Genomic DNA, 12648 nt, shown 5'->3' with positions numbered 1-12648 from the left:
GAGACAACATGAACAGTATAAAGGTATGGCAAAATGAATCAGTCCAAGTAAATTTACTTCCAATTTCTCATCTCCGCGTGCATCTGTCTATCTCTGAAAATGGAGAACACGAATGCAAAGCCCGCCGCCGCCGCGGAGGGGGAAGAACGGAACCCTAACAACATTATTGATAATCCACTGTCCAACGGGAATGACGGCGAAAATCAGCGTCGGAGAACGCCGTTTACGGACCTCAGTCAAGTCGATTCCGATCTTGCCCTCGCCCGCACCCTCCAAGAACAGGTTCTTTTTCTTTTCTTTTTTTTTTTTACTGTTGATCATTTGTTTCTGAATATCTAATATTTCCCCCCCTTATTTCTTATCTATTTTAGGGTGAGAATATGTTGCTTATGACTCTTGCTTATTTGGATAAACCCATAATTTGCCTTCAGGAAGCCTAGTAAAAAGTTTTGAATTAAATTCAATTTGACGACACGTTTCTATTCTGTTTGCTGTATTGTTTTTTTTGTTTTTGTTTTTTGTTAACAAAGCATCGAATGTCATTTAGGGTTTCCTGTTTTTATTTGAAATGTATCTGAGCTGTCATAAAGGTTTATCCTTGATTCTATTTTGTACCTTTTCTTGTCTGTTTTTTGGAAAATAGCATAATTTGTATTTCACGTAATAGGAAAGGGCATATATGATGTTGAGGATGGATGGTGGTGATGTCAGCGATTATGGAAGTTGGGAAACTGGGAGTTTTGGGCACGAAGACGACGGAGACGATGTGGACCATGATGATTATGATGATGCCAGTGAAGAGGATAACAATGTTACTGATGTGGAGGTGGATGATGAGCTGGATGATGATGCTGAAGATGTGTTCGATATGTATGATCATGATGAAGGAGTAGAAAATGAGAACGCTGAGTTGGATCCCTCTACGTTTTCTAGTGATGAAGCCTATGCAAGAGCTTTACAAGATGCCGAAGAACGGGCAATGGCTGCTAGACTGTTGGCTCTAGCTGGAATAAACGACGGTGAGTGTATAAATATCCATCTTTTGTTACTTACTCTTTATTACCCATTCGGTTCTTTGAGTGAACTTGGGATGATTTACTCCATTCTAACTTCTTAATAGTGATCATTGGGGAAGACGAAGACGAAGATGAAGATGAAGACGAAGATGATGACGAAGAAGACGACGACGACGATCATGGTGACCATTCTCAGGTACCCTTCTGCACATGGCTGTCTCATTTACCTTTTTATTTATTTTACACCTGCCATCAATCTTTCATTCAGTAGATTGAGGAACCCATTAGATTTTTCCACAACCATCTAATATATTTCGTAAGGTTTTGCTTTCAATTTTCGATAAAAAAGCATTTCTTTATTCAAATTCCCTTGATTTGAGCTAATGAAACTCATTTCAAGAAGGAGATCAGTAATGCTTGACTCTATAATAACATGACAAGAAACTTGTGTAGTGGGAGAGGAGAGGAGAGGAGAGGAGAGGAGAGGTTAATGAGGTGAAAATGGTATTCAAGATTTGGTGTTTTATTTGTGTGACTGAAAAGATTATTGGAAATCACTGGAAAGGTTTTTTTTTTTTTAATTCTCTAGGTTCATTATTTTTAAAATATTTAAAAAGTGATGACCATGCCATGAAAGCTGCATTTCTCGACTTAGAATTACTTGCTTGATATGAAAGATCAAGAATATGACTAAAACCAGTGGATTCGCTAGAAATCTATGGTTTCTTGTGCCTTCTTTCTGATTTTATGTTTCTTGCATTTCTCAAAGGTCCTCTAGTTTTTATGTGAACGTTATATGTGCAAGTTGTAAGTCTTGTACTGAATTTGTCTGCTTGCTTTCATCCGTTTTGGCATGCAACTTTACTGTTTTGGCATGCAACTTTACTGCAATTCTAAAAATGAAATTGAAGCTAAACCACAAAAGAAGTGTGTAGCTGGGTTCTTAATGGTACATCGCCTCTATTGGTTCAATTTTTAAAGCACTCATTTTCTTTCCTGAACATCCGACTTCAAAGATGTGCTTTTTTCTGATTTCATGTTATCTTTGATGTTTGTAAAATATCTATGAGCCATCAAGCCATGTTTAGAGTTGTTTTCATCATATGGAAAACGTTATTGAAAATAATTCCCATAAATGAATTGGAGACTGTTTGTCGGTTGCTTTTATTTTCTGAATGATACATTTTCTAGGTATCACACCATGTAATAATATGTCGAGTTAGTGATTCCATATAATAAAATGCATATTATTTTAATGGTCTCTGGGATATTTTTAAGATATTAGTTATGGTTTATATGATTAGGATAGAAGATAATAATCAAATTTTTTTGGTAGTGTTGAAAAGATAAATCAATAGTAATGATTCTGTTGGAGGATATGAAAACATTGAAAACATGTTTTGGGAGTATAGAATAGTGCAGTGTTTGGTTTATTCTCTGGAAATGAAAAAAGGGCCAGAAAATGAATTCAAACCTACCCGTAACTTTTTTCTCTCTTTATTCTTATTCAGTTGTTTGACCAATGATTGAATGAGCTCTTTCATTTTTGTAGACCCCTAATTTGGTCATGAAGAAGGAAAAAGAGATCTCGTCTTTCATGATCTAGTCTTTTGGCCATGGATAACTCCAACACATTTAAAAGACATGTTAAAAATTTGGCCAGAAGATTTCTAAACCATTAAGTCGTCATAGACCAAAAATGACAGTGCTATTTTTGTATTTTTATATCCTACACTTTTTAAGGACAAAAAAGCCTTTTTGATACCGGGAAACCTGGAAATTCAACTAATTAAGGACGATTTTAACTTATTTTTAGTGTACTAATCCATTTTGGGAGTGTAGTGACTTGTCTGTTTCATTATCCAACTGCTATTAATTGAGATAAATTTGGTCGGGAAGGATTGGCTAAAACCTCCAATTTTCAATCACATTTCGTACATACCGATAGGGAACTTAAAGGCGTCTTCCCAGATTTTGTTGATCATGAAAGATTGCATGCCCTGCAACTAAATGATTTACTTTATACTTTAAACTAGGTCAAACATGGGCATGAATGCCTTTTATTTTGGATACCTTTGCTTTTGCTTTGCCTGTATTGATAATTTGTCATATGCAGTTTGCTACGGCATAAGAATTTTTTTCTTTTGTGGGTTGTTTATTTACTTTCTGCACTGGCTTGTGATTTTATCTGTATTCATTTCATTTGCATCGTAGCAACAGGCAACTGAGACTTGTCAACATATTTTGAGGTAGTACTTGACATTGTTGATGAATTTTTAGGATGCATGGGATGAGGTGGATCCAGATGAGCTGTCATATGAGGTAACTCTTGTTGGAAACTTGCCTTCTGGTTCTTCTCTGAATGATTTTACTTTGAATTCAAAAGTGACTTTGTGATACAGGAGTTACTTGCACTCGGTGAAGTTGTTGGAACAGAAAGTAGGGGGCTTTCTGTTGATACAATTGCCTCCTTACCTTCTGTCAACTATAAATCGCAGGGCGATCAAACAGGAATCAATGATTCGTAAGTAAACATGTTCCTGCTTTGGTGTAAATTCTTGTTTTTTCCTCCCGACCCTGAAAAAGAACTGAAGTAAACAAAATACAAATAATTTATTTTTAGGTTGTTGTATGAAGGCAATGAACTGACCTATATACCTTTTTCGTTAGCTGTGTTATTTGTAGGTTGGACTACGAGGATGATGAAACATTGACCGTTCTTTCTTGCAAACACTCTTACCACACAGAATGTATTAACAATTGGCTAAAAATAAATAAGGTACGAATATTCTCATCGCGTAATGGATTGAGAATGGGAAACCTAGAGAAATAACAATGTATGGCATTATGGGTTTGTGTAGGTTTGTCCTGTGTGCAATACTGAAGTCTCCACTTCTGGGAAAAGCTAAAGCATATGGTTGCATACTATGTTTTGCCTATTGAATTATATCGTATCGACAACATCTCTGTTTCCATTTTTCGTTTTGCCTAAATGTACAATAGTAGTCACATATTATATTGGGGCTTGATTTGCTAATGCATTTTCCTTTAGCAAAATATAACTTCCCGAGACTTTCCGGAAATATTTGGAAGTGTTATTTCTCTGTTAATATATTTGTTTTGCTGGCAATGGCGATTATTATTTTTTCATCAATTGATGAGTGGTATATTAATCAAACAATTTACAAATACACCCGGGCATTGCAATGCACCCGTTTACTGTACCAAAAGGTGGGACATGTACATCATTCAATACAACCAACAATAAAGCTAGGCATTTGAAGCCATTGTCGGATTTTGTTCCATAAGTTGCTATTATACTCCCGTTGAAAGAACAAGTGATTAATCGATTCAACATGACTTGCACAAAAGGTGCAAAGTTAAGAGCTTAGATTAAGCTCATAACCATGAAATGCATGAATGCTTCGGAAGTATACATCGACGGAGAAGATCGACCCGTCCCACCTCGAGGTGGCAGAGGAGAACCATTTCGTTAACAAATTTATAGTCCCCCTGTCCCTGAAACCGAGTTATGGTGTCAAATGGTGTCTTGAATATATATATATATATATATATATATATATGCTTGATAATTTGTTGCATGTATAGTTCAAACAATAATGAAAATTATTGAACAAGAATGGTGGATGTGTCATCTTCTATTTTCTTGAATTTGCTTAAGAAGTGCAGTAGTTTGTCTCAGTTGAAGCAAATCCAGGCCCTGCTGACATCTTCTGGCTTATCCAACATCCATCCATTTACAGGCAAAATCCTGTCTTTGGCCGCGAATTCTTTCGACATCAGCTACGCTCATCGCTATTTCCTTCAGCTTCCCAACCCCACGATCTTTCATTACAATGCTCTCATAAGGGCATTCTCAAATAGTAAAACGCCGCACAGATCCATCCTCGCGTTTCTCCAGTTGTTGGAGCATGGTGTTGCCGCCAACCATCTAACTTACCCTTTTCTTGTCAAGGCTTCGGCACGCCTGTCGGACCCTATACTTGGGGGATGTATTCATGCGCATGCGTCGAGGAATGGCTTTGCGTCTGACTTGTTTGTATCGAATTCTTTGATCCACATGTACGGTACGTGTGGGGAAATAGAAAATGCAGAGAAAGTGTTCGGTGAAATGCCGACGAGGAACTTGGTGTCTTGGAACTCGATTCTGGATGCGTTTGCCAAGTGCGGAGATGTTGTTTCGATGAGGAAAGTGTTTGACGTCATGCCTGAGAGGAATGTCGTGTCTTGGAGCTCTTTGATTGATGGGTATGTCAAGGATGGGAATCACATGGAGGCCTTGTCGGTTTTCGAGACGATGCGAGCGAGTGGAATGCCGAAAGCGAATGAGGTGACCATGGTCAGTGTGTTATGTGCTTGTTCTCACTTGGGTGCACTTCAACAAGGCAGGACAATGCACCGATACGTAGTCGAGAATAAGCTCCCGATGACCCTCGTCTTAAGGACGTCCCTTGTAGATATGTATGCTAAATGTGGTGCAATCGAGGAGGCACTGGTCGTATTTCGCGAGGTTTCAGCGAGAAACACTGATGTTTTGCTATGGAACGCGATGATGGGAGGGCTCGCAACGCATGGCTATGCTGTGGAAGCATTGGAACTTTACAAGGAAATGCGGGAACTGGGAATCAAATCTGATGAGATCACGTACTTGTGCCTGCTAAATGCCTGTGCCCATGGAGGATTAGTGAAGCAGGCACGGGAATATCTGGACACCATCGCTAAGAATGGTATGGCGCCGAAGGCTGAGCATTATGCTTGCGTGGTGGATGTTCTGGCTCGTGCAGGTCACGTGGACGAGGCGTACCAGTTGGTATCTCAAATGCCGATAGAACCAACAGCTTCGATGTTGGGAGCATTGTTTAACGGTTGTATAAACTACAGAAAATTTGAAGTTGCAGAAGCAGTGGGGAGAAAGCTGATCGAGTTGGAGGGCGACCACGATGGGAGATACGTCGGGCTGTCGAATGTATACGCGGTCATGAAGTGGTGGGATGAAGCAAGAAGAACTAGAGAAGTGATGGAATGGAGAGGGGTGAAGAAGTTTGCCGGATGTAGTTTTGTGGAGGTTCTTGGTACACTCCACAGGTTTATTGCTCATGATAAGGAACATCCAAGATTTCAAGAAATCTACTTTATTCTAGGTGTACTTGTGGAACATATGAAATTGAGTGCACGTCCCCAAAGGCTACAAATTCATTTTTATTGAATTTTTGTTTTAGGTGATGAAAGGTGAAGAAGAAATGTTCGGTAGAGAATTAAAATTTTAAAACATATGTGTAATCCTTTGTTATTAATATAAATAATAATTAAAAAATATATTTCCTTGTTTAGCGTCCATGCAATTATTTCTTTTCATGCATTGAGATAGAGCTGTCATACGGACTAACCTATGGCAGGGATGGGCGGGGCGGTCCACCAAAAATTCACTTTTTGGTGGGTCGAGGGCGGGCCGGCCCACTATCCCAACGGGCTGGAAATTCTCAACCCAACTCAATTCAAGGTGGATTGCGGGTTAGGCGGGCCGGCCCGCGAGTTGGTTCACTACAAATAAAATAAATAAAAAATATTATAATTAATTATAAATTTATTTCATAAATAAATATTAATAGAAACATATTAATAAAAATTTTAATTATTAATTTTATACGTGTAAATTTTATATAAAGTAATTAATGCAAAAATATATATATATATATATGTGTGTATATAATAAATATATATATTAAAAACAGTTCAATCTACACTAAACGAATTCCGCTGTAGCAATTTGTCAAATTTCAGATGTGAAATCGACACACTAGTTTGTGTCCCGGGTTCAAGTCCCGGCAGCGGACCATTTTTTTCCCCCCCAACCTCACTACTAACTACCATATTTGGGGAGTGTTATTCATACTTCAAAATGTGTTAATAACAATCCATCTTATCTAATTAATATATTATTTGACAAATATACCCATATAATATCATTCCTTATATAATAGATTTTTTTAAAAAAAAATTGATTAATAGTTTTATATCATTCTAAAATTTGAGATAATGTATAAATAAGATTAAATTTTAATATCAACATAAAATAGTTTATTATTTAATGTTTTATTTATCTAGGAATAAATATGTGAAATTTTTTAAAATCATTAAAATTTTAGTAGTTAACAACAAAACCTATAAAAATTGGATGAGCAAATTTTGATTTAATAAAAATTTTATTGAAGTTTGGTTTAAAATATAAATTAATCTTAATTTAAGACTAAATTAAGATTTATATGTTGTTTTATACTTTTTATTTTTAAAATATCTTTAAGTGATTAACAACATAATTTTTATGATATAAATATATTATTCAACTCGATTTATATTATGTATATAAACACTAAATATTAAAATTACTTTGTGTCTATTTTGTTTTTATTTTAAAAATTGATAATACACAAATATATTAATTATAAATTTAATAAATACATTTTTAAATATATTTCATAAGATATTATAATTAATTAAAAATTTTAAAATTTAAGTTACAATAAAAATTTAAGGACATATGACGAATGAAAATTAAAATTTTAAGAATGAAATATGTTCATTTATAAAAATTGAAAAAAAAAGATCAAAATAAAAATAACATTTAATTTTAATACTCGACTTGTGTATTTTTTATATTTAATGTTATTAACAAATTAAACTATATTATTTTGAGTAACTAAATAACTTATTTTAGAAATTGAAATTATGAATGAATTTACTAAAAATAAACCAATCAAAGGCTGAATTTGTCAATCTTTAGTATAAAATTATAAATGGAGTGTATTTAACAAAATGTGGAGTGTAAATAACACTCCCCAAAAATTTTCAATTTATTAAAGATATTGATATCTCTTATAAATTTAATGAGAAAAAAAGATAGAAGAATAGAAAAAAAAGTGAGTTTTGATAATGACTCAACACTTCACCATGATTAATTTCATTTGGCAAGATGGTTGCTTAGAAATTTCATGGAAACTCAAGTGTTGCCTCATTAAAATCTTGTCAAAGAACTTCATGGAAGCTCAAGTGTTGTCTCGTTAAAATCTTGTCAGTAAAATCCAGTGAGATAAAAAACCGAGCGAATGAAAAAAGAGTACATCAATTGATATTTCTTCTTGGATGTTTCTTGAAGACAGATGTGCCTCGTTAAAACCTTACTAGAGAAAACTCAATGAAATAAAAATTCAGTGAAGGAAAAAAAGTAAGACATCTTTTGCTTCTTGCTGACTGCCTCATCAAAAACCTTGTTATGAAAAACCACTTGAAAAAAATTATAAACAAGTCATAAGAATTACTCCCCATGTTGCAAGCATCAGTTGAAATCTTTAAGTCGTTGCTCGATATTGCATGTTTTTTTTCCAAAGTTTTATATCGACAATGCCCATATGAAAAGATTCGCCACATTATCTTCGATTGATGCTTATATAAAGTACTTCAGGACTAAAGATCTTTTGATCATTTAAATAATCAAACATTCATTAATGGATATAATATATCAATATAAATGTATTTAATTACTTTGTTGTGTACTATAACTAATTAACATATATTCTTTCTGGAAAATATCGGATCTATGACTCAAAAAAGAAAACTTCATATATTGAAAGTTTTCATATCATGTTCATATATCAAATACTTGATAGCTTTAATAAACTCTTCTGAAGTACTAAGCCGATTGCATCACATGTGTCTGGATTATTATTATTTTAATACATTTATTGACTTATGTAGCTTTATCAAAAATATAGTCATGGAGGTTGAATCTAATTTGATTTGACACTTGAAATCTTTCAGAGATTTTTCGAATAATATAAATACTTAGTCAACACACTCATGACAATATAATTGGCTTCTCATAGTCAATTTCAAGTCTTTATGAAAACTTTCATGCTACAAGAGGGATTTACATTTTATGATATTCACATCCCTTTATCTTACGAAAACTCATGGTTATCATACTGAGATTTCATGAGTATTCTTCAAGAATAACGTTTTTTTTATTTTATTTGATCGATCATTTTTCAAATCACTTATTCTGGAGTTTTTGATTTTTTTGTTTCTTATATCTTTTTTTTCTCAAGATACAATATCTTTGAACTAATTGGTCGACCACACATCTGACGTATTTCGGAGTTACTTGCAAGTTAGATGGTCCTACATGAACATTGATATCATAATTTTCAGATACCTAAACCTCTTCTGTGGTTTTACTATTATTTATGTCATTATCTCTCCAAGACGATCAGCCTCCTTAATTTTGACATTTTAGTTATTTTTTCATTCTTTGAGTAGGGGTGTTTGGTTTACATTTAAAACAATTAAAAAGCGAGAAACAAAAATTGTTCAACTGGAACAATTACAATAACTAATATATCTCATCTATAAACACATAACATCAAACAATGTATTTAAAAACTAAACTTTGAACATTAGGTTCATTTTATAGTTTAAAGACAAAACATTCTCATTGATATACATTTAACTTCTACGTTCCTCCCCCTCAATGTTGAAAAAAATTGTTTAACTTAAATAACAATTGAGAAATCGCGCCATAAAAATCTAATTGTTATTGATTCGAAATACTGAATCATAAGAATCAAAGTATTTCCAACATGTCTCTAGTCTCTTCGGAAAATTTCTTGTAATGCATTTAATGCACAATCAATAATTTTTAACTCATAAAACTTGGCTCAAAACCAGAAGTTAATAATAATTAGTTGGCATAATATTTACAATATTTGTTGCAGAAAACATATCACATCCAAAAATATGACGCATTATTTTCAAAATATACGGTCTATTATTTGATTGGAGGCATCTGATAATTAATCAACTAAACCATTTTTACTGATTGTATATTCTGGAAATTATTCTCAATAAATATCTTTGCAAACATCATGTAGCGAGTCATGGACACACGTTTATAATTAATTTTCATTTCAGAAAATATAGGGATTCGGTCCCAATTGAACTATTGATAGCTATACTATTAAAACATAAGAATTCTTGAATTAATGTTTGAATCCTCTGGTTCTTGGATTCAAGAATCACCTTATTTATCAATCCAAAAACTTCTGGTTAATTGGATAATACCCTTGTATACAATAATTTATTATATTATTGTGTAATTGGGATGTCAAAACCAATCAAATATGCCACACTATAAAAGTATTTGTATCAATAAGTTTTATTGGTTTGTAAACTTCAAGTTTGTGATACCAAATTTAAGTTTATGACATCAACAAACTTTTATTTACGATATTAATAAATTTCAGGTTTACAATATCAGTAAGTTACAATGTCAATAAACTCTTGGTTTATTGTGATGTCTATTTTATCATACTGACATTGATACAATACTATTTATGAGAAATTGAGTTTGTGTATCACCCAATTTATTTTATATTTGTTGGATCAATTGTCTCGATATTATATTTATACATGAGACATAAAAACAATATTCATTCTTAACAATAATGTTATTGTTTTTTCTTCAAGAAAATGAATATTAACTCTTTTAGAGTACTAGAGCTCTTCTAGAGCAATTTTGTAATGATATAATATATTAAATGAATATTATCATTGGATTCCAAAAACTCAAATACTTCAAACACACAATTGTTTTATTGATAATCAAATGATCTTCTGGATCTTTAACATCTATGTTAAGTTAAATTGAAAATATAATTTGGGTAGTAATCAATCTCCTCCACAAATTATGTATCATGTTTGATAGAGATCATTTAACGTACTTCGTGTACGATTTAGTAACTTCTTATGCCTCATATGTCGAATATAAATATCGACTCATTTGAGTCCTTATATCTTAATTCACTAGGAGTGAATTATTATTTATTTGAAACGACAAAATCGTAATGATCTTCTGAATCATTTAATAAATCTACATTAGGTTACGGTGAAAATATTATTTTGGGTATGTATAAATTGCCCCACAAATTTATTGCATTGAAACCTGTAAAAAATTTTAACGTACTTCAAGTACGTTATTCTGTAAATAGTGATATGAGGAATCAGTGTACATCTAGTACAATATTTTATTACGTTATTTTTATTTATTTATCGTACTACATGTATGAATATTTGTTTAGAATACTTGAAACATATAGTTTCTAAACATTCATGCCGATATTTTGTAATATTTATATATTCTACTTCTACTGAAATAAAAAAAAAAAAGTCATATTCTTTGAAAATTTAATCTACACATAACACAACATATAAACTATGTTCGTTCACTTCAGGGAACGAATCACATCAATCAGGTGACTTACAATATTTTCGTTTTTTTATTTACTATTCTATTGTTAATTATAGATCAATTTTTTCAAAAATATTGACAAAATTTAGATCTCAAATCAATATTCTTCAAGAATTTTATTCTTGATAAATATATCAAGAGTACTAAGTTTAATATTCTTCGGGATTATTAACAAATTTTAAATCATTGATCAATATTCTTCCAAGATACGTTCAAATATTATATATTACATCAATATCATTCATGATATATATCAATAGACTTTGTATATTAGTTCAATATTCTTCAAGAATATTGATAAAATTTAAATCAATATTTTTGAGAATATTATGCATCTCCTATTATTTTTCAAGAAAATTGATATATACTAGCTTTTTTATCAATATTCTGCATAAATATTGATAAATCTTTAGATTTTGGTTAATATTGTTCAAGAAATATTGAAAAATCTTTAGATTTTATATCAATATTCTACATGAATATATATATAGATATATCTTTATCGATATTATTCATGATTGTTGATAAAACTAATCAATATTTTCAAAAATATTGAATATTCTTCATGAATATTGATAGATATTATATCGATATAAATCTTATGAATTATACGGCTTCTGAAGCATAATTGAATATATAAATATAATATTTATTATAATACACGTTTTTCGAGAAAATAACATAAATATATATTATAATTAACAATAAATCTATATTCTTTGAGAATATTTAATATCAATATTCTTCGAGAATCAAGAATATTTAAAATCAATAATTTTCAAGATATTGACAAATTTTAGATGATATATCACAAATTTTATCAATATTCTCCAGGATTGTGGCTAGATCTAAAATAAATATTCTACATAAAATTGGTAATCTTAATATCAATATATATATATATATATATATATATATATATTATAAATATTGATAGATCAGTCTTAGATCTTTAAATTTTAGCTCTAATATTCTTCATGAATGTTGATAGATATAAAATAAATATTTTTCAGAAATATTAATTGATTTTCGATCTTTGATAAATATTCTTCACGAATACTGTAGATCTCATATCAATAATCTTCTGGAATATTGACAGACGATCTTATGTACATGTTAAGAGCAATATTTTTTGGAAATATTGGTAAACAATATATAATGATTCTTCGAAAGCAGTAATCAATAAATATATATCCATAATCAAATTAATATTCTATAGGAATATTTTTAGATATTAGATCTAATATCAATATTTTCAAAAATATTTATAAAAATCTTGGATCTTATCTGAATGTTCTTCAGGAATATTGA

At 31.5% G+C, this 12648-nt stretch overlaps 2 protein-coding genes across 2 annotated transcripts; both read left to right on the top strand.

Annotated features, from left to right (window-relative positions):
• Window positions 1-25: 25 nt before the first annotated feature.
• LOC140881490 (E3 ubiquitin ligase BIG BROTHER-related) lies at window positions 26-4130 on the top strand. Its single transcript, XM_073286847.1, has 7 exons — window positions 26-282; window positions 668-1019; window positions 1121-1212; window positions 3297-3338; window positions 3419-3540; window positions 3687-3795; window positions 3878-4130. The coding sequence occupies exons 1-7, from the start codon at window positions 100-102 to the stop codon at window positions 3923-3925; spliced, it is 948 nt and encodes a 315-aa protein (XP_073142948.1). The 5' UTR covers window positions 26-99; the 3' UTR covers window positions 3926-4130.
• Window positions 4131-4626: 496 nt separating this feature from the next.
• Window positions 4627-6278, top strand: LOC140879373 (pentatricopeptide repeat-containing protein At5g08305). Its single transcript, XM_073283060.1, has one exon. It carries the CDS (start codon window positions 4657-4659, stop codon window positions 6241-6243), a length of 1587 nt encoding a protein of 528 aa, XP_073139161.1. The 5' UTR covers window positions 4627-4656; the 3' UTR covers window positions 6244-6278.
• Window positions 6279-12648: the final 6370 nt, after the last annotated feature.

The sequence above is a fragment of the Henckelia pumila genome, chromosome 2 (genome assembly GCF_033568475.1).
Source record: "Henckelia pumila isolate YLH828 chromosome 2, ASM3356847v2, whole genome shotgun sequence".
Lineage (NCBI taxonomy): Eukaryota > Viridiplantae > Streptophyta > Magnoliopsida > Lamiales > Gesneriaceae > Henckelia > Henckelia pumila.
The sequence above is the reverse complement of the archived record's forward strand: the minus strand, read 5'-3'. Positions and strand labels throughout refer to the sequence as shown.